Source organism: Bubalus bubalis, chromosome 2 (genome assembly GCF_019923935.1).
Source record: "Bubalus bubalis isolate 160015118507 breed Murrah chromosome 2, NDDB_SH_1, whole genome shotgun sequence".
NCBI classification, from domain to species: Eukaryota; Metazoa; Chordata; class Mammalia; order Artiodactyla; family Bovidae; genus Bubalus; species Bubalus bubalis.
In genome coordinates, this window is record NC_059158.1 from 20,338,817 (window position 1) to 20,363,689 (window position 24,873).

General features: G+C 38.6%; 2 protein-coding genes across 23 annotated transcripts in view; one reads left to right on the plus strand and one right to left on the minus strand.

Annotated features, from left to right (window-relative positions):
- Positions 1 to 24,873, plus strand: part of SLC17A4 (solute carrier family 17 member 4) — a 101,678-nt gene that overhangs the window by 46,739 nt on the left and 30,066 nt on the right. Inside the window, exon 9 of one of the 2 annotated variants that reach the window (XM_044938256.1) lies at positions 14,400 to 15,651. In XM_044938256.1, the coding sequence (XP_044794191.1) occupies positions 14,400 to 14,555 (156 nt within the window). In that variant the 3' untranslated portion in view covers positions 14,556 to 15,651. Of the gene's footprint in view, positions 1 to 14,399; positions 15,652 to 24,873 lie in introns of those variants that run through there. The other variant, XR_006549082.1, reaches the window with a different exon arrangement.
- The window catches only part of SLC17A1 (solute carrier family 17 member 1), a 54,784-nt gene that overhangs the window by 14,872 nt on the left and 15,039 nt on the right, over positions 1 to 24,873 (minus strand). For 20 of the 21 annotated variants that reach the window (XM_025266825.2, XM_025266811.1, XM_025266796.1 and 17 more), the window contains exons 4-12: positions 24,462 to 24,695; positions 23,803 to 23,890; positions 23,383 to 23,469; positions 18,885 to 19,003; positions 18,617 to 18,781; positions 17,256 to 17,388; positions 17,023 to 17,170; positions 12,391 to 12,481; positions 133 to 269 (exon numbers count right to left, since the gene is read on the minus strand). In XM_025266825.2, coding sequence (XP_025122610.1) covers positions 135 to 269; positions 12,391 to 12,481; positions 17,023 to 17,170; positions 17,256 to 17,388; positions 18,617 to 18,781; positions 18,885 to 19,003; positions 23,383 to 23,469; positions 23,803 to 23,890; positions 24,462 to 24,695 — 1,200 coding nt within the window. In that variant the 3' untranslated portion in view covers positions 133 to 134. The remainder of the gene's footprint in view (positions 1 to 132; positions 270 to 12,390; positions 12,482 to 17,022; positions 17,171 to 17,255; positions 17,389 to 18,616; positions 18,782 to 18,884; positions 19,004 to 23,382; positions 23,470 to 23,802; positions 23,891 to 24,461; positions 24,696 to 24,873) is intronic. The other variant, XM_044938261.1, reaches the window with a different exon arrangement.

Here is a 24,873-nt window from a genome sequence, read left to right on the forward strand (position 1 = left end):
TCCCCTGAACCTGCACCCCTTATTTTTTCCCATCTCATTCAGCAACACCACAGTTTGCTCAGAGGCCATTTAGCTTCTTTCTGTCCTGCATCCACAGTTTCAAAATCTGCCCTTAATTGAAACACCTCTTACCTTCAGAGATAGGTGTTTTGTCTTTCTTTAGCCCAGTCTTGAACTTCTGCTTTAGCAAATATAAGGTAGAAAATTAGGCTTATCATGTTATTGGCTATCATCAGGAGGAAGATTTTAAGCCAGGGAGATTCTGCATCCTGAGGAATTAAAGTGCAAACAATTATAAACTATTATGTTTTGTAACATATAAAATGTAGTATTAAAATTAATATAGGCTTGATGCAGGTCACATAAACATGGCAAAACATTTTAATAAGGAACAAAAAGTTAAATTTCACTCTACAAAGATAATCACCATTTGACTTACGGTTTGTGTCTACGTACATATAACTTTTCATGTATAAAATTGCATGAATATAGTGCTAAAGCCAAGAAGGCATATGGTTTTATATTCAGAAATATCCCATAAACATGTTTGTATATTAGAAAATATTTGACTGTATCATAACTGTTACTTACTTGTAATCCAGAGTTTAGATTTATAAAATTTATAAGAGCACCCCTTATTTCTTTAAAGTTGTTTTTCACTTTTTGTTGCTATAAGCTTGAATAAGTTGGTGATTAATTACAAACATAGCAATGCTTTTGAATAAGATTTATCAAATACCCTTTCCTTATTTATAAAAATGGTTGATATATTTTCTCTTACAGCCTATTAATATTATCAGTTTCATTAATACATTTTATTAATAGAGCCACTTTACTTTATTAGAAAAAGGCCTACTTAATCATGATGTTGTACGTATTTTAATATATTGGTGAATTCTATGCACAGGTAATTTATTTTTGGCATCCATACTCAAAGATAACATTAAATTTCAGTTATGTTTCAGATTTGTTTTACTACTTTGCCCTTTACTTTTTGCTCAGCTGAGGTTAAATTTTATGCAGTTAAATGTAAAATGCATTGTGATTGCATTTTGGTCTCTGTTGTCATGCTTTTGAAGGATGGATGTCCTGTCTGAAGTTTAAATAATTATAAACTCCTATTTTACTCTAGTATCTTTATTATATCCTTTCTTCATTTACATTTGTTATCATCCATAATTAACTTGGGGGTAAATACGAGAACAGAATGTAATTATTTTTTTTCAAGTGGGCTCACTACTTCAGCCCACTTGTTTTTAAAGAAATCAATCCATTCTTTCTGGTTTGAGATGAAACTTTATTAAAAGAATGTGTTTTTTTCCAGAACTTGACCAAATCATCACCAGTTCCAATTAGAATATAATTAAGAGTAGAAGTTGAAAAAAATGTTTCTTGCCAAACTAGACATTAAATATATTTAATAATAATGATTTCTATAATTAAAACATGCCAAATTTGACAGCTAATAGGTAAACAGAGAGTGAAGAAAAAAAGAACTAAGATGAAAAAAAAAAAAAAAGAACTAAGATGTGTTTAGAAATTTAATGATAAAAAAAGTTTTGATAATTTTAAGTTAATAGAATTTATTGTCATAAGTCCAACCTAGAAATTTAAAAAAAAATTTTTTTTTGTTTTTTAACTTTACAATATTGTATTGGTTTTGTCATATATCAAAATGAATCCACCACAGGTGTACGTGTGTTCCCCATCTCGAACCCTCCTCCCTCCCCATACCATCCCTCTGGGTTGTCCCAGTGCACCAGCCCCAAGCATCCAGTATTGTGCATCAAACCTGGACTGGCGACTCGTTTCATATATGATATTATACATGTTTCAATGCCATTCTCCCAAATCTTCCCACCCTCTCCCTCTCCCACAGAGTCCATAAGACTGTTCTATATATCAGTGTCTCTTTTGTTGTCTCGCATACAGGGTTATTGTTACCATCTTTCTAAATTCCATATATATGCATTAGTATACTGTATTGGTGTTTTTCTTTCTGGCTTACTTCACTCTGTATAATAGGCTCCAGTTTCATCCACCTCATTAGAACTGATTCAAATGTACTCTTTTTAATGGCTGAGTAATACTCCATTGTGTATATGTACCACAGCTTTCTTATCCATTCATCTGCTGATGGATATCTAGGTTGCTTCCATGTCCTGGCTATTATAAACAGTGCTGCAATGAACATTGGGGTACACGTGTCTCTTTCAATTCTGGTTTCCTCAGTGTGTATGCCCAGCAATGGGATGGCTGGATCATAACGCAGGTCTATTTCCAGTTTTTTAAGGAATCTCCACACTGTTCTCCATAGTGGCTGTACTAGTTTGCATTCCCACCAACAGTGTAAGAGGGTTCCCTTTTCTCCACACCCTCTCCAGCATTTATTGCTTGTAGACTTTTGGATCGCAGCCATTCTGACTGGTGTGAAATGGTACCTCATAGTGGCTTTGATTTGCATTTCTCTGATAATGAGTGATGTTGGGCATCTTTTCATGTGTTTGTTAGCCATCTGTATGTCTTCTTTGGAGAAATGTCTATTTAGTTCTTTGGCCCATTTTTTGATTGGGTCATTTATTTTTCTGGAGTTGAGCTGTAGGAGTTGCTTGTATATTTTTGAGATTAGTTGTTTGTCAGTTGCTTCATTTGCTATTATTTTCTCCCATTCTGAAGGCTGCCTTTTCACCTTGCTAACAGTTTCCTTTGTTGTGCAGAAGCTTTTAAGTTTAATTAGGTCCCATTTGTTTATTTTTGCTTTTATTTCCAATATTCTGGGAGGTGGATCATAGAGGATCCTGCTGTGATGTATGTCGGAGAGTGTTTTGCCTATGTTCTCCTCTAGGAGTTTTATAGTTTCTGGTCTTATGTTTAGATCTTTAATCCATTTTGAGTTTATTTTTGTGTATGGTGTTAGAAAGTGCTCTAGTTTCATTCTTTTACAAGTGGTTGGCCAGTTTTCCCAGCACCACTTGTTAAAGAGATTGTCTTTAATCCATTGTATATTCTTGCTTCCTTTGTCAATGATAAGGTGTCCATATGTGCGTGGATTTATCTCTGGGCTTTCTATTTTGTTCCATTGATCTATATTTCTGTCTTTGTGCCACTACCATACTGTCTTGATGACTGTGGCTTTGTAGTAGAGCCTGAAGTCAGGCAGGTTGATTCCTCCAGTTCCATTCTTCTTTCTCAAGATTGCTTTGGCTATTCAAGGTTTTTTGTATTTCCATACAAATTGTGAAATTATTTGTTCTAGCTCTGTGAAGAATACCGTTGGTAGCTTGATAGGGATTGCATTGAATCTATAAATTGCTTTGGGTAGTATACTCATTTTCACTATATTGATTCTTCCAATCCATGAACCTGGTATATTTCTCCATCTATTAGTGTCCTCTTTGATTTCTTTCACCAGTGTTTTATAATTTTCTATATATAGGCCTTTAGTTTCTTTTTTTTTTTGGTCTTTAGTTTCTTTGAAATGAAAATGGAGAGATCACAACAGACAACACAGAAATACAAAGGATCATAAGAGACTACTATCAGCAATTATATGCCAATACAATGGACAACGTGGAAGAAATGGACAAATTCTTAGAAAAGTACAACTTTCCAAAACTCGACCAGGAAGAAATAGAAAATCTTAACAGACCCATCACAAGCACGGAAATTGAAACTGTAATCAAAAATCTTCCAGCAAACAAAAGCCCAGTTCCAGACGGCTTCACAGCTGAATTCTACCAAAAATTTAGAGAAGAGCCAACACCTATCCTGCTCAAACTCTTCCAGAAAATTGCAGAGGGAGGTAAACTTCCAAACTCATTCTATGAGGCCACCATCACCCTAATACCTGACAAAGATCCCACAAAAAAAGAAAACTACAGGCCAATATCACTGATGAACATAGATGCAAAAATCCTTAAGAAAATTCTAGCAATCAGAATCCAACAACACATTAAAAAGATCATACACCATGACCAAGTGGGCTTTATCCCAGGGATGCAAGGATTCTTCAACATCCGCAAATCAATCAATGTAATACACCACATTAACAAATTGAAAAATAAAAATCATATGATTATCTCAATAGATGCAGAGAAAGCCTTTGACAAAATTCAACATCCATTTATGATCAAAACTCTCCAGAAAGCAGGAATAGAAGGAACATACCTCAACATAATCAAAGCTATATATGACAAACCCACAGCAAACATTATCCTCAATGGTGAAAAATTGAAAGCATTTCCTCTAAAGTCAGGAACAAGACAAGGGTGCCCACTTTCACCATTACTATTCAACATAGTTTTGGAAGTTTTGGCCACAGCAATCAGAGCAGAAAAAGAAATAAAAGGAATCCAAATTGGAAAAGAAGAAGTAAAACTCTCACTGTTTGCAGATGACATGATCCTCTACATAGAAAACCCTAAAAACTCCACCAGAAAATTATGAGAACTAATCAATGAATATAGTAAAGTTGCAGGATATAAAATCAACACACAGATATCCCTTGCATTCCTATACACTAATAATGAGAAAATAGAAAGATAAATTAAGGAAACAATTCCATTCACCATTGCAACGAAAAACAACCTAGAAATTTAATGTGCGTCTCCCTTCTAATATTTTCACCGATGTTGCTCAATAAGTGTGCAGTCTTCTTCATATGGACTTTGTACAATTTTCAAAATACTCATGGGTGTTTTGCAATTTTAGTTGACACTGTGCTTTTTACACATTATGTTATCTAACTTTGATTTCATCCCTCACCCCCTGCCAGGAAGATAATCACAATCTCTGTCCATAGTGTTGTATTTTTCCTCTGCATTTACATGGTGTATATCAATAATTTAGTTTTCTTGACAGGTATGTTTGCTAGCATTTTCAGAATGCTAAACAATAGGGTGGCTAGCAATACACTTTTATTTTTCCTGATTTAAAAGTATATGAGAATAAAACTACTAATAGCTGTTATGCATTGAACACAAACATCTAATACTCTCATGAATGATCTGATGTGGTAATTACCTTAACTCCGTGAAGTTTCTATGTCATCTTAGGCATTTACAGCTAGAGACACTGAGATTAAGAAGTGTTTCCAGGTCACATATCTTGTAAGTAGCTAAGACTTGAACAAGATAATTTTGCTGGAGAAATTGAAAGTACTAAGAAACTGTTAGGCCTTCCCTTGCGGCTCAGCTGGTAAAGAATCTGCCTGCAGTGAGGGAGATCTGGGTTCAATCCCTGGGTTGGGAAGATCCCCTGCAGAAGGCAAAGGCTACCCACTCCAGCATTGTGGTCTGGAGAATTCCATGGACTGTATAGTCCATGGGGTCGCAAAGAGTTGGACATGACTGAGCGACTTTCACTTCACTGTTAAGTAGCTGATTCTCAATGTTTCTAGTATTTTTGCTTTAACTTTTTTTCCTGATATCATCATCTTTGGTTAATGTTTACTTCATCTTTTTTTGCTGTTCTTACAAGTTTCAATGTTTCTATGTCTATTTTAGGCATGTGTGTTATATATTTATTTTTTATTTATATAATATTTATGTATTTTATATAAATAATTTCTCTATGAGGTATTCAACTGTGGATTTCAGTTTATCCTACTTGTCATTACTGGGTTTCTTAAAGGTGTGAATTGCTGTATTTCTGTAAAACTAGAAAACAATCACTTTTTCTTCAAATTTAACTTCCGTCCTATTCTGTTTTCTGGAACTCCAGTTAAATGTATGTTGGGCCTTCTCCCTGAGTCCACACATATTCTATACCTTCTATATTCTTTTAATGTGATTCACTCTGGATAGATCCTCCAGATAGGTCAAGAAAAAGTAGGTTATACTACAGATACTAATACCCGCTCCCTACTGCTGCTAAGTCGCTTCAGTCATGTCCGACTCTGTATGACACCATGGACTGCAGCCCACCAGGCTCCCCCGTCCCTGGGATTCTCCAGGCAAGAACACTGGAGTGGGTTGCCATTTCCTTCTTCAATGCATGAAAGTGAAAAATGAAAGTGAAGTCGCTCAGTCGTGCCTGACTCTTAGCAGCCCCATGGACTGCAGCCTACCAGGCTCCTCTGTCCATGGGGTTTTCCAGGCAAGAGTACTGGAGTGGGGTAACCCCTCACAAATCCTAGTGGCTTTTAATGGCAGAGATTTGGTTTTTATTTAAACCAAAGGTTTATAGTTTCCCCAGTGTTCAGTGATAAAGAATCCATCTGCCAATGCAGGAGACGCTGGTTCGATCCCTGGGTCAGGGAGATCCCCTGGAGAAGGATGGCAACCCACTCCAGTATTCCTGCCTGGGAAATCCCATGGACAGAGGAGCCTGGAGTCACAAAGAGTTGGACACAATTTAACAACTCAACAACAACAACAAGCTTCATAGCAAGTTGGCTAGAGATCATACTCCATGTCTCTTCATTCCTGGCTCCTGGTTGATGGATTTGCAGTTGCTGTTCTGACTGTTGCTAGTTGCTGTGTCAAAACAAGAAAGTGGTCTGTTGATTCTTAATGCTTGTCTTCAGAATGAACACATACCACTTTCTCTCATGTGTCACTGGTCAAAATAAATTATATAAAATATATCTAACTTCAAGGAAGTGGGAAATGCCCAAAAGGAGAACCAGAAAAATTATTGTATCTGCAATAATTACTTCCCAGCCTGCCCTTTGCTCCACAAATGGATTCACTTGCCTTCCTCTATGTCAAACACACTAATCAAGAGGGACCATTCCACAGGCCCTCCAGCCCTACCTTCATTTGCTTCAGAGCCTCACTGAAGAACAAACATTCACCAGGACGTGGCTCTCAAACTGTCTGCCTAGCAGTGTGTCATCAGCATTGGTGTGTGTGTGTGTGTTCATTCGCTCAGTTGTGTCTGACTCTTTTGCGATCCCATCAACTATAGCCTGCCAGGCTCCTCTGTCCATGGGATTTTCCAGGCAAGAGTACTGGAGTGGGTTGCCATTTCCTACTCCAGGGTATCTTCCTGACCCAGGGATTATACCCACAACTCTCACATCTCTTGCAATGGCAGGCGGATTCTTTACCACTGAGCCACCTGGGGGTTGTGTCAGCATGACTAAGGACCCGTGGTTTCTGTTTGTCTCCCAATCCTCCTTTTCTGAAAGGAAATATTTATTGCAGCTATTGGATCGTTATGCTACCATTATATACAGCATGATAGAACATATATAGTCCCTGGTATAGAGGGTTCTCTCCCAATGAAGGGATGGACCCATTCTGCACTTTGAACTAGATGGGACTTTGGGTGTCTGTTGACTTCCTTATAGAAGGAGTAAAATTGCTGTGCAGGTAAGTTTTCATACATTTTCAGGCCTTTAAGTTGTCTTAAGAGAATTGGTCCAAATTCCTTACCTTTCCCATGAATTGAAGCAGAAGCATCACGAATTCTCTTATTAGATGTATTTAATCTAAATTTTTAATTTTTATATTTTTAATTGCCAGAAGTTAGATTTAGCTCTTTGTTAAACCTTATGTTTCTTATATGTTCAATCCTTTTAGTTCTTTAAATATATACATATATGTCCAATATCTGATCTGATTCTGTGGTTTTTATTCTTTTCTCACATGACATTTCATTTCCTCAAGCATTTTGTAATTTTTGATTGATTGTGAAATCATATTCACCAAAACTATATGCGTAAGAAATTCTGGAGGATGAATTTTAGGGTTAGTTTCTTCAGAAAAAAAATTATTTACTGTTTCTAGACATCTGTGGACTACTTGAAATTAATTTCTTGGCTTATGGCATTAGGACCCAACAGAGTTTGAATTAGGGTCTCAAACCCTTGTGAATGGTTTATTGTTTCCAATGTTCAAAGGAGTCTTTATTCAGATTTCCCTCTCCCTTTGTAGCTGAAGCTGAGACAAACAAGTTTCCTCACTGGGCAGAGACAACTTCAGTCAGTTCTGGAGTCACGTTTCTTGCCACCTTTTGGGAAAGTCAGCTCAGAAGGTCCAAATGAGTTCATTGAAAGGCTGAACTGGCTGAATGGGCTACATGCTCAGGAGAAGAAAACACACCCTGGTCTTTAAGAGTTTTTTATTGAGGCCAGCTCTCTGACCATGGAGTCTCCATGGTTATAGTGATGTTTTCAGCCTTTCTGATACCATAAATCCTAACACATGATGGTGGGGGGCTGCCAAAGTTGTGGGATAAGGAACATTTGGAGGATTTTCCTGTAAACTGCTATTTCTCAGCTTGTAGATACATGGTAGTAGTGGTATCAGTTTATAGTCCCTAGTGATTACAGTCTTATGTCAGCATTTTCACTTTGGCTCTTCTTTGTGAGTGGTTTTGGGGGTATTATTGCTTGTGCTCTGTTTGTCTATAATAACTGAAGCTATAGATCACCCAGCATGGGCAATTTCCCCAAGGCAGCCAGTGGCTTTGCTGGTCATTTACCTCTCTGGAATCAAGCCCTTCCTTCATTTTCAGTCTCTGAAATTTTCCCTTACATTTTTTTTTTTGTCAAGGTCAAAGTGAAAGTGACCTCAGTCGTGTCCGACTCTGTGACCCCATGGACTATACAATCCATGGAATTCTCTAGGCCAGAATACTGGAATGGGTAGCCTTTCCCTTCTCCAGGGGATCTTCCCAATGCAGGGATCGAACCCAGGTCTCCCGCATTGCAGGCGGATTCTTCACCAGCGGAGCGACAAGGGAAGCCCTTTTCAAGGTCAGGCATGCCTTTAACATGATTGTTAAAATGTGATAAGGCACTTAAATTTCTTTGAATATATATTATTAGGTTCTGGAACCACAGAATTCATCAAATTATGTTGGCAAAGATTGTACAGCCATTTGAATCCAGTGGGCCAGAGAAAGTATATTCAGGTGTTACAACAGTCATCGTATCAGTACAATAAATCATGGTCAAAGATAAAGCAATCTAGCAAATAGTAAAGTGAAAGTCACTCAGTAGTGTCCAACTCTTTGCGACCCGATGGACTATACAGTCCATGGAATTCTCTAGGCCAGAATACTGGAGTGGGTAGCCTATCCCTTCTCCAGCAGATCTTCCCAACCCAGGAATCAAACCAGGCTCTCCTTCATTTCAGGTGGATTCTTTACCAACTGAGCTAACAAATAATAAACTTATTATTAATAGTTAGTGGGTAAATAATCTGTGGCTTAAGAAGAAAAGTCAGAGTAAATGTGATGGTTGAGAAATGGTTTCCAAGCAGGGCAAAGACTAATAGAGTTTTGCCAAGAAAATGCACTGGTCATAACAAACACCCTCTTCCAACAACACAAGAGAAGACTCTATACATGGACATCACCAGATGGTCAACACCGAAATCAGATTGATTATATTCTTTGCAGCCAAAGATGGAGAAGCTCTATACAGTCAGCAAAAACAAGACCAGGAGCTGACTGTGGCTCAGATCATGAACTCCTTATTGCCAAATTCAGACTTAAATTGAAGAAAGTAGGGAAAACCACTAGACCATTCAGGTATGACCTAAATCAAATCCCTTATGATTATACAGTGGAAGTGAGAAATAGATTTAAGAGCCTAGATCTGATAGAGTGCCTGATGAACTATGGACTGAGGTTTGTGACACTGTACAGGAGACAGGGATTAAGACCATCCCCATGGAAAAGAAATGCAAAAAAGCAAAATGGCTGTCTGGGGAGGCCTTACAAATAGCTGTGAAAAGAAGAGAAGCGAAAAGCAAATGAGGAAAGGAAAGATATAAGCATCTGAATGCAGAGTTCCAAAGAATAGCAAGAAGAGATAAGAAAGCCTTCTTCAGCAATCAATGCAAAGAAATAGAGGAAAACAACAGATTGGGAAAGACTAGAGATCTCTTCAAGAAAATTAGAGATACCAAGGGAACATTTCATGCAAAGATGGGCTCGAAAAAGGACAGAAATGGTATGGACCTAACAGAAGCAGAAGATATTAAGAAGAGATGGCAAGAATACACAGAAGAACTGTACAAAAAAGATCTTCATGACCCAGATAATCACGATGGTGTGATCACTCACCTAGAGCCAGACATCCTGGAATGTGAAGTCAAGTGGGCCTTAGAAAGCATCACTACGAACAAAGCTAGAGGAGGTGATGGAAGTCCAGTTGAGCTCTTTCAAATCCTGAAAGATGATGCCATGAAAGTGCTGCACTCAATATGCCAGCAAATTTGGAAAACTCAGCAGTAGCCACAGGACTGGAAAAGGGCAGTTTTCATTCCAATCCCAAAGAAAGGCAATGCCAAAGAATGCTCAAACTACCACACAATTGCACTCATCTCACACGCTAGTAAAGTAATGCTCAAAATTCTCCAAGCCAGGCTTCAGCAATATGTGAACCGTGAACTTCCTGATGTTCAAGCTGGTTTTAGAAAAGGCAGAGGAACTAGAGATCAAATTGCCAACATCCGCTGGAACATGGAAAAAGCAAGAGAGTTCCAGAAAAACATCTATTTCTGCTTTATTGACTATGCCAAAGCCTTTGACTGTGTGGATCACAATCAACTGTGGAAAATTCTGAAAGAGATGGGAATACCAGACTACCTGACCTGCCTCTTGAGAAATCTGTATGCAGGTCAGGAAGCAACAGTTAGAACTGGACATGGAACAACAGACTGGTTCCAAATAGGAAAAGGAGTTCGTCAAGGCTGTATATTGTCACCCTGCTTATTTAACTTATATGCAGAGTACATCATGAGAAACGCTGGACTGGAAGAAACACAAGCTGGAATCAAGATTGCCGGGAGAAATATCAATAACCTCAGATATGCAGATGATACCACCCTTATGGCAGAAAGTGAAGAGGAACTCAAAAGCCTCTTGATGAAAGTGAAAGTTGAGAGTGAAAAAGTTGGCTTAAAGCTCAACATTCAGAAAACGAAGATCATGGCATCTGGTCCCATCACTTCACGGGAAATAGATGGGGAAACAGTGTCAGACTTTATTTGTTTGGGCTCCAAAATCACTGCAGATGGTGACTGCAGCCATGAAATTAAAAGACGCTTACTCCTTGGAAGGAAAGTTATGACCAACCTAGATAGCATATTCAAAAGCAGAGACATTACTTTGCCAACAAAGGTTCGTGTAGTCAAGGCTATGGTTTTTCCTGTGGTCATGTATGGATGTGAGAGTTGGACTGTGAAGAAGGCTGAGTGCTGAAGAATTGATGCTTTTGAACTGTGGTGTTGGAGAAGACTCTCAAGAGTCTCTTGGACTGCAAGGAGATCCAACCAGTCCATTCTGAAGGAGATCAGCCATGGGATTTCTTTGGAAGGAATGATGCTAAAGCCGAAACTCCAGTACTTTGGCCACCTCATGCGAAGAGTTGACTCATTGGAAAAGACTCTGATGCTGGGAGGGATTGGGGGCAAAAGGAGAAGGGGACGACAGAGGATGAGATGGCTGGATGGCATCACTGACTCGATGGACGTGAGTCTGGGTGAACTCTGGGAGTTGGTGATGGACAGGGAGGCCTGGTGTGCTGCGATTCATGGGGTCGCAAAGAGTCAGACACGACTGAGTGACTGAAGTGAACTGAACTGAATCACCAGAGTGACTACAGTGATTTTGCCCTCAGGCAACCAGCTCTGGGAATTGAGTTTCTTTACATGATACTATCAATTTATACAATATTCATTCAGAATTGCCCATTTATTTATCATCTCTGTTGCCTCTTTTCTTTTTCATATCTCTAATCTACCATTTGGGATAATTTTATTTTTCCCTAAAAAAAAACTACCTTTAGCTTTTTTTCCTCAGTGCTAGCCTACTTTTGATGAATTCTCTGTTGTTGTTGTTTTTTTTTTTTTTTTTTGAAAATGGATGCATTTAAACTCCATTTTTTATGGCAGATTTTTTTTTTTTTTTTGATGGACTGTAGAATTCTGGACTAGTAGTTATCTTCCTTCAACACCAGAAAAGGCATTTTAAGTATTTTTAAAAGGAGAATTTTAGGTAACTTTGTCCATGGAAACAGAAGCCAGCCTTCATAGAATTGTTTTGTTTGGTCATTTAAACTTGTCTTTGTTCCTGATTTTTCATTCCTTTCCTGATAAAACCATGTCTTATTACTTATATCACCATTGACCCAGTCAACTTAAGTATTTTGATCAAGGCATACATTAATTGTTAAAAAGCAAAGAAGTCCACCTCTGTTTCAATAACCAACAGTTAAAGTTACCAGCATAATTAGTTGACATATTACAAGAAAGAAATTGTATCATCTGTGAATTTGGAGGCAATGCCTGATTTGACCAAGTTTAATATGACACAGAATCTCATAACTCACCTCTTGATGATGTCTCCTCTGCAATTTTTTATACGCATTACCTTCTTTTTCTGTACAGTTAATATTTGAAAAGTAACTACCCATGTCTTGATGTTCCTTACCTCACTAAGGATGATTCCAGTCACAGTGGAAGAAATGAGTCCTCCTGTTAGTCCAATTACATTTGTAATTCCTCTAAGAAATCCATAATATCTATACAAAAATGAATGACAATACACAAATGTAAAGTGATACAAATGCTACAGGAAAAAACCATAATGTATTGAGAGTTTAAGAGAGAACTGTTGACTTCCTAAATTTCCCATTCCCACTATTCAAATTCCATTAAAATGTTTGAAAAAGTATACGGATATATAAGTAACTTTCTGGTTGCACTACAGAGTCAGAAAGCTTGGCTTTAACAGTAAAGAATATGAATATATTGAGAAAATGAAAGCATACTAAGTGAAAGCCAGCTAGTTGTGAAATCTATGAAAAATTCCAAAGGTGATGTGTGTTGGTAATAGGAACTGGCTTGGGATTAATACAAAATTGAAGGGTTCTGTTCACCTGGCCTCTTCTCACCATCCCAGAACTACTGGTCCCAGTGATTGTTCCCAGGCAAGCAGCAATGATTACTCAGGCAAGGAAACCAGAAACTTGTTTATAAGCAACTGTGATTGGCCAATCCTGAGTGCCAAAACCAACCTCAGCAGAAAATGAGCACTGCAGAAAGCAGGGGGAACCACAGGGAATAACACATAAAGTAGGGGTCAAATCTATCAGTCATCAAGAACAAAGAAGTGCCTTTTGGAGAACAGAATCTGTCTAAACAAGAAATTAGTTCAATCCAGGACAGGGAGTCTGTGACTTTCCTGCCCAACACATTTCACCACCAAAGATTGTATGCTTTCAATTCTTCCCCTTTGTGAGAGTGAGGGCTTTTTGTCTTTTACTTCCTTGGGTCTATTCCAATCTTTCTCTACCTTTACATGTTGAGTATTGGGGTGGGGGGGGGTGGGTGGGGAGTGTATAATTTATTTATGGGTTCCTGATCAAAGAAGTGTCACATTTGGGCCTAGAGTCCCTGGTGTATGCTTTTGCTCTGGTCCCTCTTGCTCCAGTCCAAGAATTTCACCTGAAATGCACCCCTGGCCATCCCTCTTAAGGTTGGAACTACAATAGTATTTGATTGTCTTTGAACCCCTGGCTTTCGTTTTTGATTAATGAAACATTCTTGGCAAGTGGACCTAGAGTCCCTGGATTGTGGAGGTGTATGTAGTCACAGGGTGGAAATTTGAGTAGTCTCTTTTTGAGGGGAGCTGGAGAGTGTCTTTTAATATGTGAAGAAGAACATTTTATGGTTATGAGCAGCCACAGGTACAGATTGGGCAGAAACCACCAATTGTCTTCAGTATTCATTGCTTCCTTTTTTATTTTAGCAATAGAATCCCTGGGTTTAGGGCCACTTCTGCCTTTGGGAGCCTCTGTCACTTTTGCCTTCAAAAAAGGCAAAATTTATAATATTTTAATATTTAAATATTTATTATAATATATAATATTTATAATATGTATAATATTGTTTACAATATTCTGTTGTTTTATTATGGGCTAAAACTTACTACAATGAACCCTTTTTCATTTCTTATATTGATAATTTTTTCTTGATCTTATTTTATTAATTTTAAAAGAAGCAACTTTGATATTGTTGGCTCTACGTATCATTTGGGGTTTTTTTTTGGTCCTCATCTTCATAATTTCTTTCCTTCTACTTTCTTTGGGCTTAATTTGCTATTTTTTTTCCTTACCTACTTGAGATACAAACATGGTTACTGATTTTAAGACTTAATTGTCTGTCAATATATAAGTTTAAAGCTATACATTTCTCTCTGGGTATGATTTTTAAATGCACCCCACATGCTTATCAATGATAAGTCACATTTCATTGTAATTTAAAGTATTTTCTAATTTCAAATGTGATTTCTCCTTTGACCTAAACATTAATTTCAAAGAATGGGAGTTATCTATTGTTTGCTTTTGATAGCAACCCTAATTTCACTGTGATTAAAGAATGTATTCTGAGTGATTACAGTCATTTAATCTTAATTCAGTTTGCTTTATGATTCAGCAGTTCCCAGTGTCAAGAGTCCTGAGTGCCATGACAGTTCTTCTGAAAATCATTACATGTCCACAATATGGAGTGGTTCACCAACCTGAGATTGACAAGGTGAGAGCTTTTTATGCTCCATTCCTCATACCATCCAAACCTCAAATGGTAGGTATTTGATATGGGCAATGAAAACAGTCTTGAGATTGTTTTAATGCTGGACAATTCCCTGGACAGAAATTAGCTCTAAAAGTGCTCAGTCATGTCCAACTCTTTGTGACCCCATGGATAGCCTGCCAGGCTCCTCTGTCCTTGGGGATTCTCTGGGCAAGACTACTAGAGTGTGTTGCCATACCCTCCTCCAGGGGATCTTCCCAACCCAGGGACCAAACCCAAGTCTCCCTCATTGCAGGCAAATTCTTTACCAGCTGAGCTATCAGGAAAGCCCTGAGATTGTTCTAATGCTGGATGATTCCCTGGACAGGAGTTAGCTCTAAAATTGCTTCTTCTTCAGCTGTAACATCACATGGTAAAAGCATTATGAAGTATAAATAGCTGTTGAAACAGACTTTCAATTTAATTGATTTTACATTTGGTTTAATAATGATTCAGTAGAACCAGAACAAGATTCAGATGTATAAACTATACTTTAGTCTCACATGGAGGGAAATTCGCCTGCAATGTGGGAGACCTGGGTTTGATCCCTGGGTTGGGAAGATCCCCAAAGGACAAAGGATGGTATGCCAACCCACTCCAGTGCATGACCCATCCATCAGTCAAAAATAATTAAAAGCAATTAAAAAACGTTTTGGAGCCTCCCTTTAAGAATGTCAAGGGGATGATAGTGCCTTCTTAATGCATCACATAGCATCTTTAGAATCCTCTGTGCTTTTCTACTCTTGCTACCCACCAAAGAGATGGTCACTACATTTCCAGGTCCACTCTATCTCACTCTATTTCCAAAACAATATTCTCATGGACCCACATCTGTGTCTCTTCTTCCTTCCAGACCTTCTTTCTTAACATCTGGGTTCTACTCAAACAAATGTAATCATTTGCCCATTCCTCAGTTCTAGCAAAGATCAAATTCCCCTAAAAGGACAATTTAGTAATTTATCCTCTAAGGGAACTCTTTTTAATAGGCAAGGGAGGTATATGACTAGGAACATTAGGAATAAGTTTCATTTAACTCATTAATTAAAAAGTTTAAGAATTGTTTGTGACATAATGTATTATGTCAATATGTTTGTGACATAATGTATTAATACATATGCCCTAAATATTAATGATGATCTAGCTTAAGAGGCTAATAATATTTCCAAATTGTATGTTAGTCTATCTTCTGTGACCTTACAAAATCACCTGGCTAACATGGAATCTGGACCCACTGGAATGATGCAACGCAGGTCAAGTTCTGTGATATCCAAGCCATTGCTGGCCAAGATATTTCCCATCCTACTGACCAGGTACTAGTGAATAACATTAGGGAGGCATTGACTACATCTAGGCAGCTCTGGAGGCAGGTAATTCTAGGTACTAATCCTCCTTCTATTTATTACTAATCATGTGACTTTACATACATTCATTTTCCTGGTCTTCGGTTTCTTTTCTCATACCTTGTGGACAATATTATCTTACAGTGGGGCATGTCACATAAAAAATAATAAGTGGTTGTTCTTGCTGGCTAGTCACCAAGTCATGTCCAACTCTTTTGCGACCCCATGGACATGCAGCCCGCCCGGCTCCTCTGTCCATGGGATTTCCTAGCTAAGAATATTGGAGTGGATTGCCATTTCTTACTCCAGAGGATCTTCCTGACTTGGGGATCAAACACCCATCTCCTGCATTGGCAGGCAGATTCTTTACTACTGAGCCAACAGGGAAGGCCCCCAAAATGGTAGCTATTTATAATTTTCTTAGTCTATTTGTAGCTACATTTTTAATTTACCTGTTTCTCAGAGTGCATATAGCCCAACTGGCATTGTGTATTCTGTATCAAATAATCCTCTTATGTCTTTATATAATTTCAAGTAGTCAGAAAACTTTCAGGCATTTTCAAGGAGGGTCTCAAAAATAAATAAATGCATACATGTCTTTGTTACTTTGGCCTTCACCTAGTATAGATCTGATGGTCAAGATTCTTTACAGAATTGTGACAAATTAGAATATTCTTGGTTGATTTTTGCCTCTCTACCCCAGGCCGCAGATTTATAAAACTTCAGAGAATTCTGTTCATATTGGATCTATGTTCTCCAGAAAGTGCCAGCCCTGGACAGTGTCCCCTGGAGTTGTGCAAACAACAGAACTGGTTCCATTAGTCTCACTTATTATATCTAAAAAAGGTATATAGCACAGTAAAAAGAGGAAAAGTTTTTTGCCAACTGGATCTGGATTAAAATCCTAGGTAACATCCAAGCCAGTGGTGAGATCTTAGGCTGATAATCAAGTATCTGAATGACAGTGTCCTTAGTTGCAAAATAAATATTACTAATTGTTGGTTGAGGAGTGATAATATATACTTTTTAAGTCTGACCTATATCGATGCTTCTTCAGAATGTCTGGCCTGTTGACCATCAATTCCAAAATAGTTGAAATATTAAAACATCCTTAAGAACTTAGATACAAGAAAGAGATTTTAAAAACCTACCTGGGAGCGATATCCAAGACATTTATCATTAGTCCGCCCATAGCAAAGCTTCCTGTTGAATTAGCAAGTATCAGGAAAATTATAGTGGCATAGTAGTTGGAATTCAGGTAAAGCAGGCAGAGGCTGAAGAGGGAAGGCAGGAGAAGTCCTGCGGAATGATTCAGACAACAGTCAGGTGCATGCCAAAGATGGGGGGTACCCCAAAATACTTGAACGTTTTGGCTATTTCTTACCTAGTGAGGTGAAGAGTTTCCGGATGGTGACTAGACTGAAAGTATTCCTTGTCTGGAAGATGTCTGCCATATAACCTGCTAGGACAGCAAAAATCCAGGCAAACAAATGGGGGAGGGAAGACAGCAGCCCATTCTGAGGAGGAAATGTTATTGTGAGTGAATATGAGAAATGGAATAATCCCTATTCTGAAATTCAGTATTGAAAATTTGTATTGTCACACAGGAAACAATCAACATGCAACCCCAGAATTATTTCACACTACCCAAGAGAAAGAGAAAAATAGTTTTGAGGCCAGAAACATACATCACAATCTGCTTAGTTTTCTATTGTATTATCATGGGACCTGAAAGTTCTAGATAGTAGAGAGGAAAACTAAGTTGGGAATGGGAAATGCTGTCCCTGAGGAAAATAACAAATAATAATGATAATAGAAGACATGTATATGGTGCTTATTTTGGACCAGCTGCTGTTAATCTTTGCAACAAATCCATGGTCTAGTGGAAGATTACACTGAATCATATGGAGCTTAAAAGACCTTTGTCATGCTAGTCCCTAGGCTGGGTAGTTGGAAATTCATTATAGAATGTCTCAAAGTGGCAAGCCCAGACTCCATTTCTAAAGGAGTCTTTCCTGGTTATTATGGCATCAAGCAACAGAAGGTTTCAAGCATTTGTACTTTTTCAAGTCAGAAAAGCAATGAGAATGCCAGTCCTTTCAGAGCAAGACATGAGTCATGGGTTCACAGGACTCTTTGCCTCTCCCCTGTGGAGAGGATTGGTATGAGCTATGATGGGTGGTAGACTCTGGCCAATTGACTTTCAGGGGAGGATCCCCATCCCTGGAGGGAACAATGGTATTAAGCTTTAAGGAATACACAGAGGTTGTTATTATAGGGAATGGGAGATAGGGAATCTGTGAGAACCTGGGTGGTGTGTATTTTTGTGGGAGTGCTAGACAGGATGTCTACACCTTTTGTTCTGGGCAATGTTAACATAATAATTGGAAATGGTGAAGTCTCTAGGTAAAGAACATCAGCTAAATAGTATGAGTGTTAAGTTGCTTCAGTCATGTCCGACTTTGAGACTCTATGGACTATAGCCTGCCAGGCTCCTCTGTCCATGGGATTCTCCAGGCAAGAATACTGGAGTGGGTTGCCATGCCCTCCTCCAGAGGATCTTCCTGACCGAGGGATTGAACCCATGTCTCTCTGTCTCCTGCATTAGCAGGCAGGTTCTTTACCACTAGCGCCACCTCGGAAGCCCAAATAATATAGGGATGGGCAAGAGCTAGGACTAGTCATGGGAGAAAAAGACATGGGCACAAAGTCCTTCATAAAATGAAGAGGAAAAGGTGTACTTACCTCTTTTACATCGACATGAAGCTTGTAGTCAATATATATTGGCGTATAAATACTTAGGAAGGTATTTGACCAGAAAAAAGCAAAATTACAGAGGGAAATGACCCAGAGTGGAGTAGACTTCAGCATAGCTTTGATGGGCACTTTGATGAGTGTACTTGAGCTGACCTGGAAGGGAACCCATTAATCATTAGCACATTAGGTCAAGCTGGAACACATTTCATTTGGCACAGAATCTGGGAGATACCAAAGTGGAGCATGCGGGTTCTACCTGCTGGGTGAGAGCGGATGTGATGTATTCCTTCTCTCTGTTGCTTATATATGGGTGGTCCTTTGGGTCCTCATAAAACAGAATGAACCAGAGAACACTTAAGGCACAGCCACAAGCACCTATCAGAGCAGGACAAATTAGAATTGAAATTGCTCTATCTGTAGTGAGTTTCTTTTCCAAATTGGCATTTTTCATTTACTGGTCTGAGAACCTGGACCTCCTCTTTCTTTTTGGAACTTTGCAACAAGGCTTACATTTTTCATAATTTTCTTTGTATCCACACCTGCCTCTCCAAACAGAGTGAATTTTACAGAAATGGTAGCAAACCCTCTGGCCTCTCCTGATTTCTTAGCCTCTTTTATTCTCCATGTAGGATAGCTGGGCCTCCTTGCTCTTAGGGCATCATCTCTACAGATCCTTAATGTGTTCTATTGTGAGAGGAGGGTGTAACTGGGCTCATATGGGCTAGACAATCACCTGGTTTTGAGAAGTAGGCCTTATCCAATACTCCTAAGATGCAGCCTAGGCCTTCAGGATTGTCCAAGTCTCATAAGAGTCTGCCAAATTATTTGTTGCTTTTGACTTTTTTATACTAATGATCTGATCATAAGTAATCCTCTGTTAGGATAGGGAATGTATATTGCTTAGTAGTCAGGCTTCCAGAAATGCATTCATTCATTTGACAAATATACTGGTTAAATGCCATTATGTACCATGTACCATTCTAGGTCATGGGAATGCAGCAGTGAATAAAGCAGACACATGCCCTGCCTTTACAGAGTTTATTTTCTAATGGATGAGAGAGATAGTGAATAGTGATTAAGCAAAAGTTAATAAATGTCAGTGACAAGAGCTAGGGAATAGAGTCATGGGGAGAGGAACAAAGGAGCACTATGTTCAGGGAAAGTGAGGATATTGATGTGGGCACAGATACTCCAGGCTGAGGGAGAAATAAGTACCAAGGCCCAGAGTTATGAAGCCAGTGTCACTGGACGGGGAGCAAGGTGAGGATGGTAATGGATGAGGATGAGAGGTAATGAGATCAGACCATGTGAAAAGCTGAAGCCATTGTAGAATCTCAGACTTCTGCAACACACTTTAAGACAACATTAAAAGAATAGTTTGACAGTATACCATTTCTACCTCATTCTGTGACCTGAGTGCCCAAACCCAAGGCAAAATGTAAATAGACATGAACACCTAATAAATACACAGGAAATACAATATATTTCTCTAAATTACTGTAGTCAATCCTTAGAAAATTCATTTGATGCTATTAGCTTTCTTTAAAAATGGGAAAATGGATGCTCAGAAAGGTCTACTTACTTGCTCAGGGGCACATGGTTAGTAAGTGGTAACTGACACTTAAGCATGGATTATATTGTCTAGAGAGGGAAAATAGCTTAGAGGAGGAGACTGGAGAAAAGCTTTGAAGAAAGACAACAGTTAGTGGAAAGTAGAAGAGGAGAATCTCTGCAAGTCTCTGCAAAAGAGACTGAGAGGAAATGGCCAGAAGGATGAAGTCCAATGCAGGGAGAGCAGGACCACAGCAACTGAGATGAGAAGGAAAGGCCTGATCACTGAGGTTCAGTGCATGGAGTCAAAGGTACAGACACCAGGGAAAGAATGGTATTGTTGGGTTGATTGATGATACTTGTTCAGGTCAAATGTGGACTGAAGAACTTCAACTTGATTTATGGGCATCGAGGCTTGGACAGTTCTAACATTTGGGAGGCATATAAGGAGTTTGGAAGTCACCATCAAATGTTGAACAAACTATAAACATCAACAATGCTTCTTTGATCTGGCAGAGAATTGAGGTTGCAGGGAAAACCACTGCCCTCCTGACTCTGGAGAGACAGACAGACAGATGCAGAGAATTACAAGTTCCCAGAACAGAAGCCCAGAAACAGAAAACTCCAATGGAACCAGTCAGTAGTAGGGTTGGAAAACCTAGCATTTGATGGTTTACTGTAGGTTCAGTGTGGACAAGTTTGAGAGATGAGAGGTCTAGAGGGGAGGGGCCCAGGCTTAAGCAGACCCCTCACACTTGTGTGAGTTTTATTTCCAGAAGACCTGCCAGATTCTCACAGTGAATATAAGAATACAATCTCTTAATCCTTCTAGGAGAGGATGAGGAAAGTAGCCATTTTAAATTACATCTACAGCATTCTGTTCTTCACAAAAACTACTCAAGGGGAAATTATTTTACCAGAGCCTCACCAACTTAAGGAAAGGGAAACACCCAACTCCAGACCCTTCTTCCTGTCTCACTTAAGGAGGGGGAAAAAAACAAAACTGAGAAGAACTGGTGAAGCTCAGGGGCACAGGCTCACCAAAACCCTGAGACCAAATCATAGACCACAGAACACTGTCTCCCCACATACGCACCTTACCACCATATCAGAAGAATCCTTGCATGTTAGTGGGAATCCAGCTAGAATTGCATGTCCCAAACCTTATTTAAGAAGTCTCTAGAGAAACTAAAAAAACTGCAGGAAAGACAAAAACAAAGATACCAGAGGAAATTGTAGCCTCTAAAACAGAGCACACAGTAAGCCAGATTAACCTGTAGCCAGTAAAACATAAAACCTCACACTAAAGTCCCATTTATTTCAGTTCATTTTAGTGAATTTTGCTGAGCTTTCAACAAGAAAACCATGAAGCATAGGAAAAAAAAAAAAAACAGTTTGAAGAGACAGAGCATCAGAACTAGACTCCGATATTAGCAGAGGTATGGAATTATGAGATCAAGAATTTAACACATGATAAAAAGCCTGTGAAAAAGACAACATATAAGAATAAGTAGTAATGTAAGTAGAGAGACAAATTCTAACAATCAAAAGAAAATGCTTTAAATTAAAAACACTGTAACAGAAATGAAGAATGCCTTTACTGGGCTCATTAATAGATAGACATGGTTGAAGGAAAAAAAATCACTGAACTTCAAGAAACGTCCATATGAATTTCCAAACCTGAAATGCAAATAGAATAAAAGCACTAAAAAGAAAAGAATATCCAACAATTGTGTACAACTACAATGGTGTAATATATGTGTAGTGGGAATATCAGAAAGAGAATAAGAGAAAGGAACAGAAAAAAATATTTGATGACTAGTGGCAGTGATGAAGAGCAGTGAAACTGAGAGGATGGAAGACATATTTTCACATTATGGCTTGGCCATTTGCTCCCTGTGAGTATTGGAGGCTCCCTGTAGATCCACTCTCCACCCTTCTTTACCCTTCTTTGGCCACAGATGGCTGACTTGAATGAACATCAACAGGCCCCCATGTCCTCTGCTTTCCAGATAGATTTGGGCAGAAGAAAGCCTAAGCAGATTAGAAGGAGAGACTTGAATGAGATTAGGGTGTATCTTTCCCTAGTTATCACCTTCCCCACCATTGCCTCAGTCTATATATACTCCCTCTTATGAAAAGTCACAGGTCCTCTCAATGTAGATATCTCTACAGGACTCTCTCCTAGTGGATTCCCCTCAACTACTCCCTTGCTTGCCCCTTTGGACCTGGGGATGGTATTAGCTTCTGTTTTGCTAGCACCAGATCACTTCTCTAACCCTGTGATTCTGCCACATCTTTATACCATTTTAAATAATCACTTCATAAATAGATCCATCTGCATTAAGCCTCTATATTGTTATTTGTTTATCAAACGAGCATAAAAGCACTCATCCACAGTCCCTTATTGACAAATTTAAAATCAAGATTTGAAAGTGATTTTCTAACTTATCTGGAAACCCCAGTCCTTTATAGTTTTTCATTTATTCCAATTTGTTGAGAATTTCATGTGTCACTCTAGAAACTAATGTGTTTGATTATGAGATGATAGGGCTTCCCTGGTAGCTCAGCTGGTAAAGAATCCACCTGCAATGCAGGAGATCCCAGTTTGAATCCTGGGTCCGGAAGATCCCCTGGAGAAGGGATAGGTTACCCACTCCAGTATTCTTGGGCTTCTCTGGTATTTCAGCTGGTAAAGAATCCACCTGCAGTGTGGAAGACCTGGGCTTGATCCCTGGGTTGGGAAGATCCCCTGGTTAAGGGAATAGCTACACTCCAGTATTCTGGCCTGGAGACCGTATAGTCCATGTGGTCTCAAAGAGTCGGACATGACTGAGCAACTTTCACTTTCACATAAGATGATGTACCAAATCATGCTTGGGATGTTAAGTATACATAGTATACTCATATTATGTTTGACCTGTTCTGATCATCCCTTTCCCCATGAGTTTACGTAAGGGATATGTTTCTGTAGCATTGATGTTATAGAGTTGTGAAATTATGTACAATAATGCATGTATAGTTCTGAGCATGATGTCTCGCTTGCAAAAAGAAATTAATGACTGTTGACTGCTCTTTTTCCTTCAAGGTGATTTATTATTTTTAATATTGTTAACTTCATATAAATTATTAAATTTTGCATTTACTTTTAGTTTTTTTAGACCTTTAAATAATGACTTGGATTTTTATAGAAAGAGACTCACCAAAAATATAAAAGACCATGGGCCATCCCAGGGAGTCACAGATGAATCCAGTGATAAGCAGGACAACACAGGGTCCTAGTAGGAGTCCTAATCAGAAGGCACAAAGAACATCCCTAATGAATGCAGGCATCTGGAAATGGAGATAATGTAGCTTCATGGTGGCAGTGAACAACTTCTAGTGAAATATTCATATAATACCAAACAGAAGAAAATAATGAAATATTTGCTTTCTTCTCTTTTTGCTATTGTTAGAGATAAGGAAACCTCTTCTCTGTCCTAGACAGTTTCCACATATTTAAAGTGTGGATGGTTTCCAAAGCCCTTGACAGTTCAAAACACACATATTTTTTATGTTCTAGGGCAGAACATGCTACAATGAGATGACAATGGGATTAAGCATTCTAGGCCCTAAGTTATTACCTGACAAACTCAGAGAAGTAAGTCGGCCTAGTTCCAAGGGAGGAGCCCACTTGATCCATATTACTTGCTGAGTTGTTAATGTTATCCCCTGAAAGAATGATTAGAACATTTGATCTCTGACATGTTCTGTGAATTTAAACTCTAGTTTTTGCATTATCCTTTTATTTTTTTAATTGGAGAAAAATCACTTTACAATGTTGTATTGGTTTCTGCTGTACAAGAATGTGAATCAGCCATAATTATATGTATATCCCCTCCCTCTTGAGCCTGCATCTCCCCTACTCATCCTACCCCTTTAGGTCATCACAGAGCACCAGGCTGGGCTCCTTGTGTTTTACAGCAACTTTACACCAGCTATCTATTTTTCATTTAGTAGTGTATATATGTCAATGCTACTTTCTCCATTCATCCCACTCTTGCCTTCCCCTACTGGGTCCACAAGTCCATTCTCTACATCTGTCTCCATCCCTTCCCTGCAAATAAATTTCTCAATGCCATTTTCTAGATTCCATATATATATGTTAATATATGATATTTGTTTTTCTCTTTCTGACTTCACTTTGTATAACAGATTCTAGGTTCATCCACCTCACTAGAACTGAATCAAATTCATTCTTTTTTATGGCTGAGTAATATTCTATTTTGCATTATCTTTATACCTGGGACAGTCCCTTGATTACTCGGCATATAATGACCAAAATTTCTCCAAATTCAGCTGCCAGTGGGAGGAGCAGGGTAAATAGAGAGCTGAGAAGTAATGCAAAACCAATCATTTTCTTTAAAGAGTATATTCCAGATAAATATCCTGCAGGAATTTGGCTGATGAGTACACCATAGAAGATGGAACTTAACATGATCCCCTGGATTTCAGTGCTCCAGTTATACACAGGGTTCTGAAAGAAAAAAGGAGACGGGTCTAGCCACTCTGCAAATGATTTTCTATAATGTTCAGGAATGTGGGAAAACTGGTTGTTCTGTCTTCCAGCTTACCTCATGTAAAATATCTGCCCTCTGCCTAATCTCCTCTGTTATATGACTTACTTATTCCTAATAACATCATTTTCTGTGTGT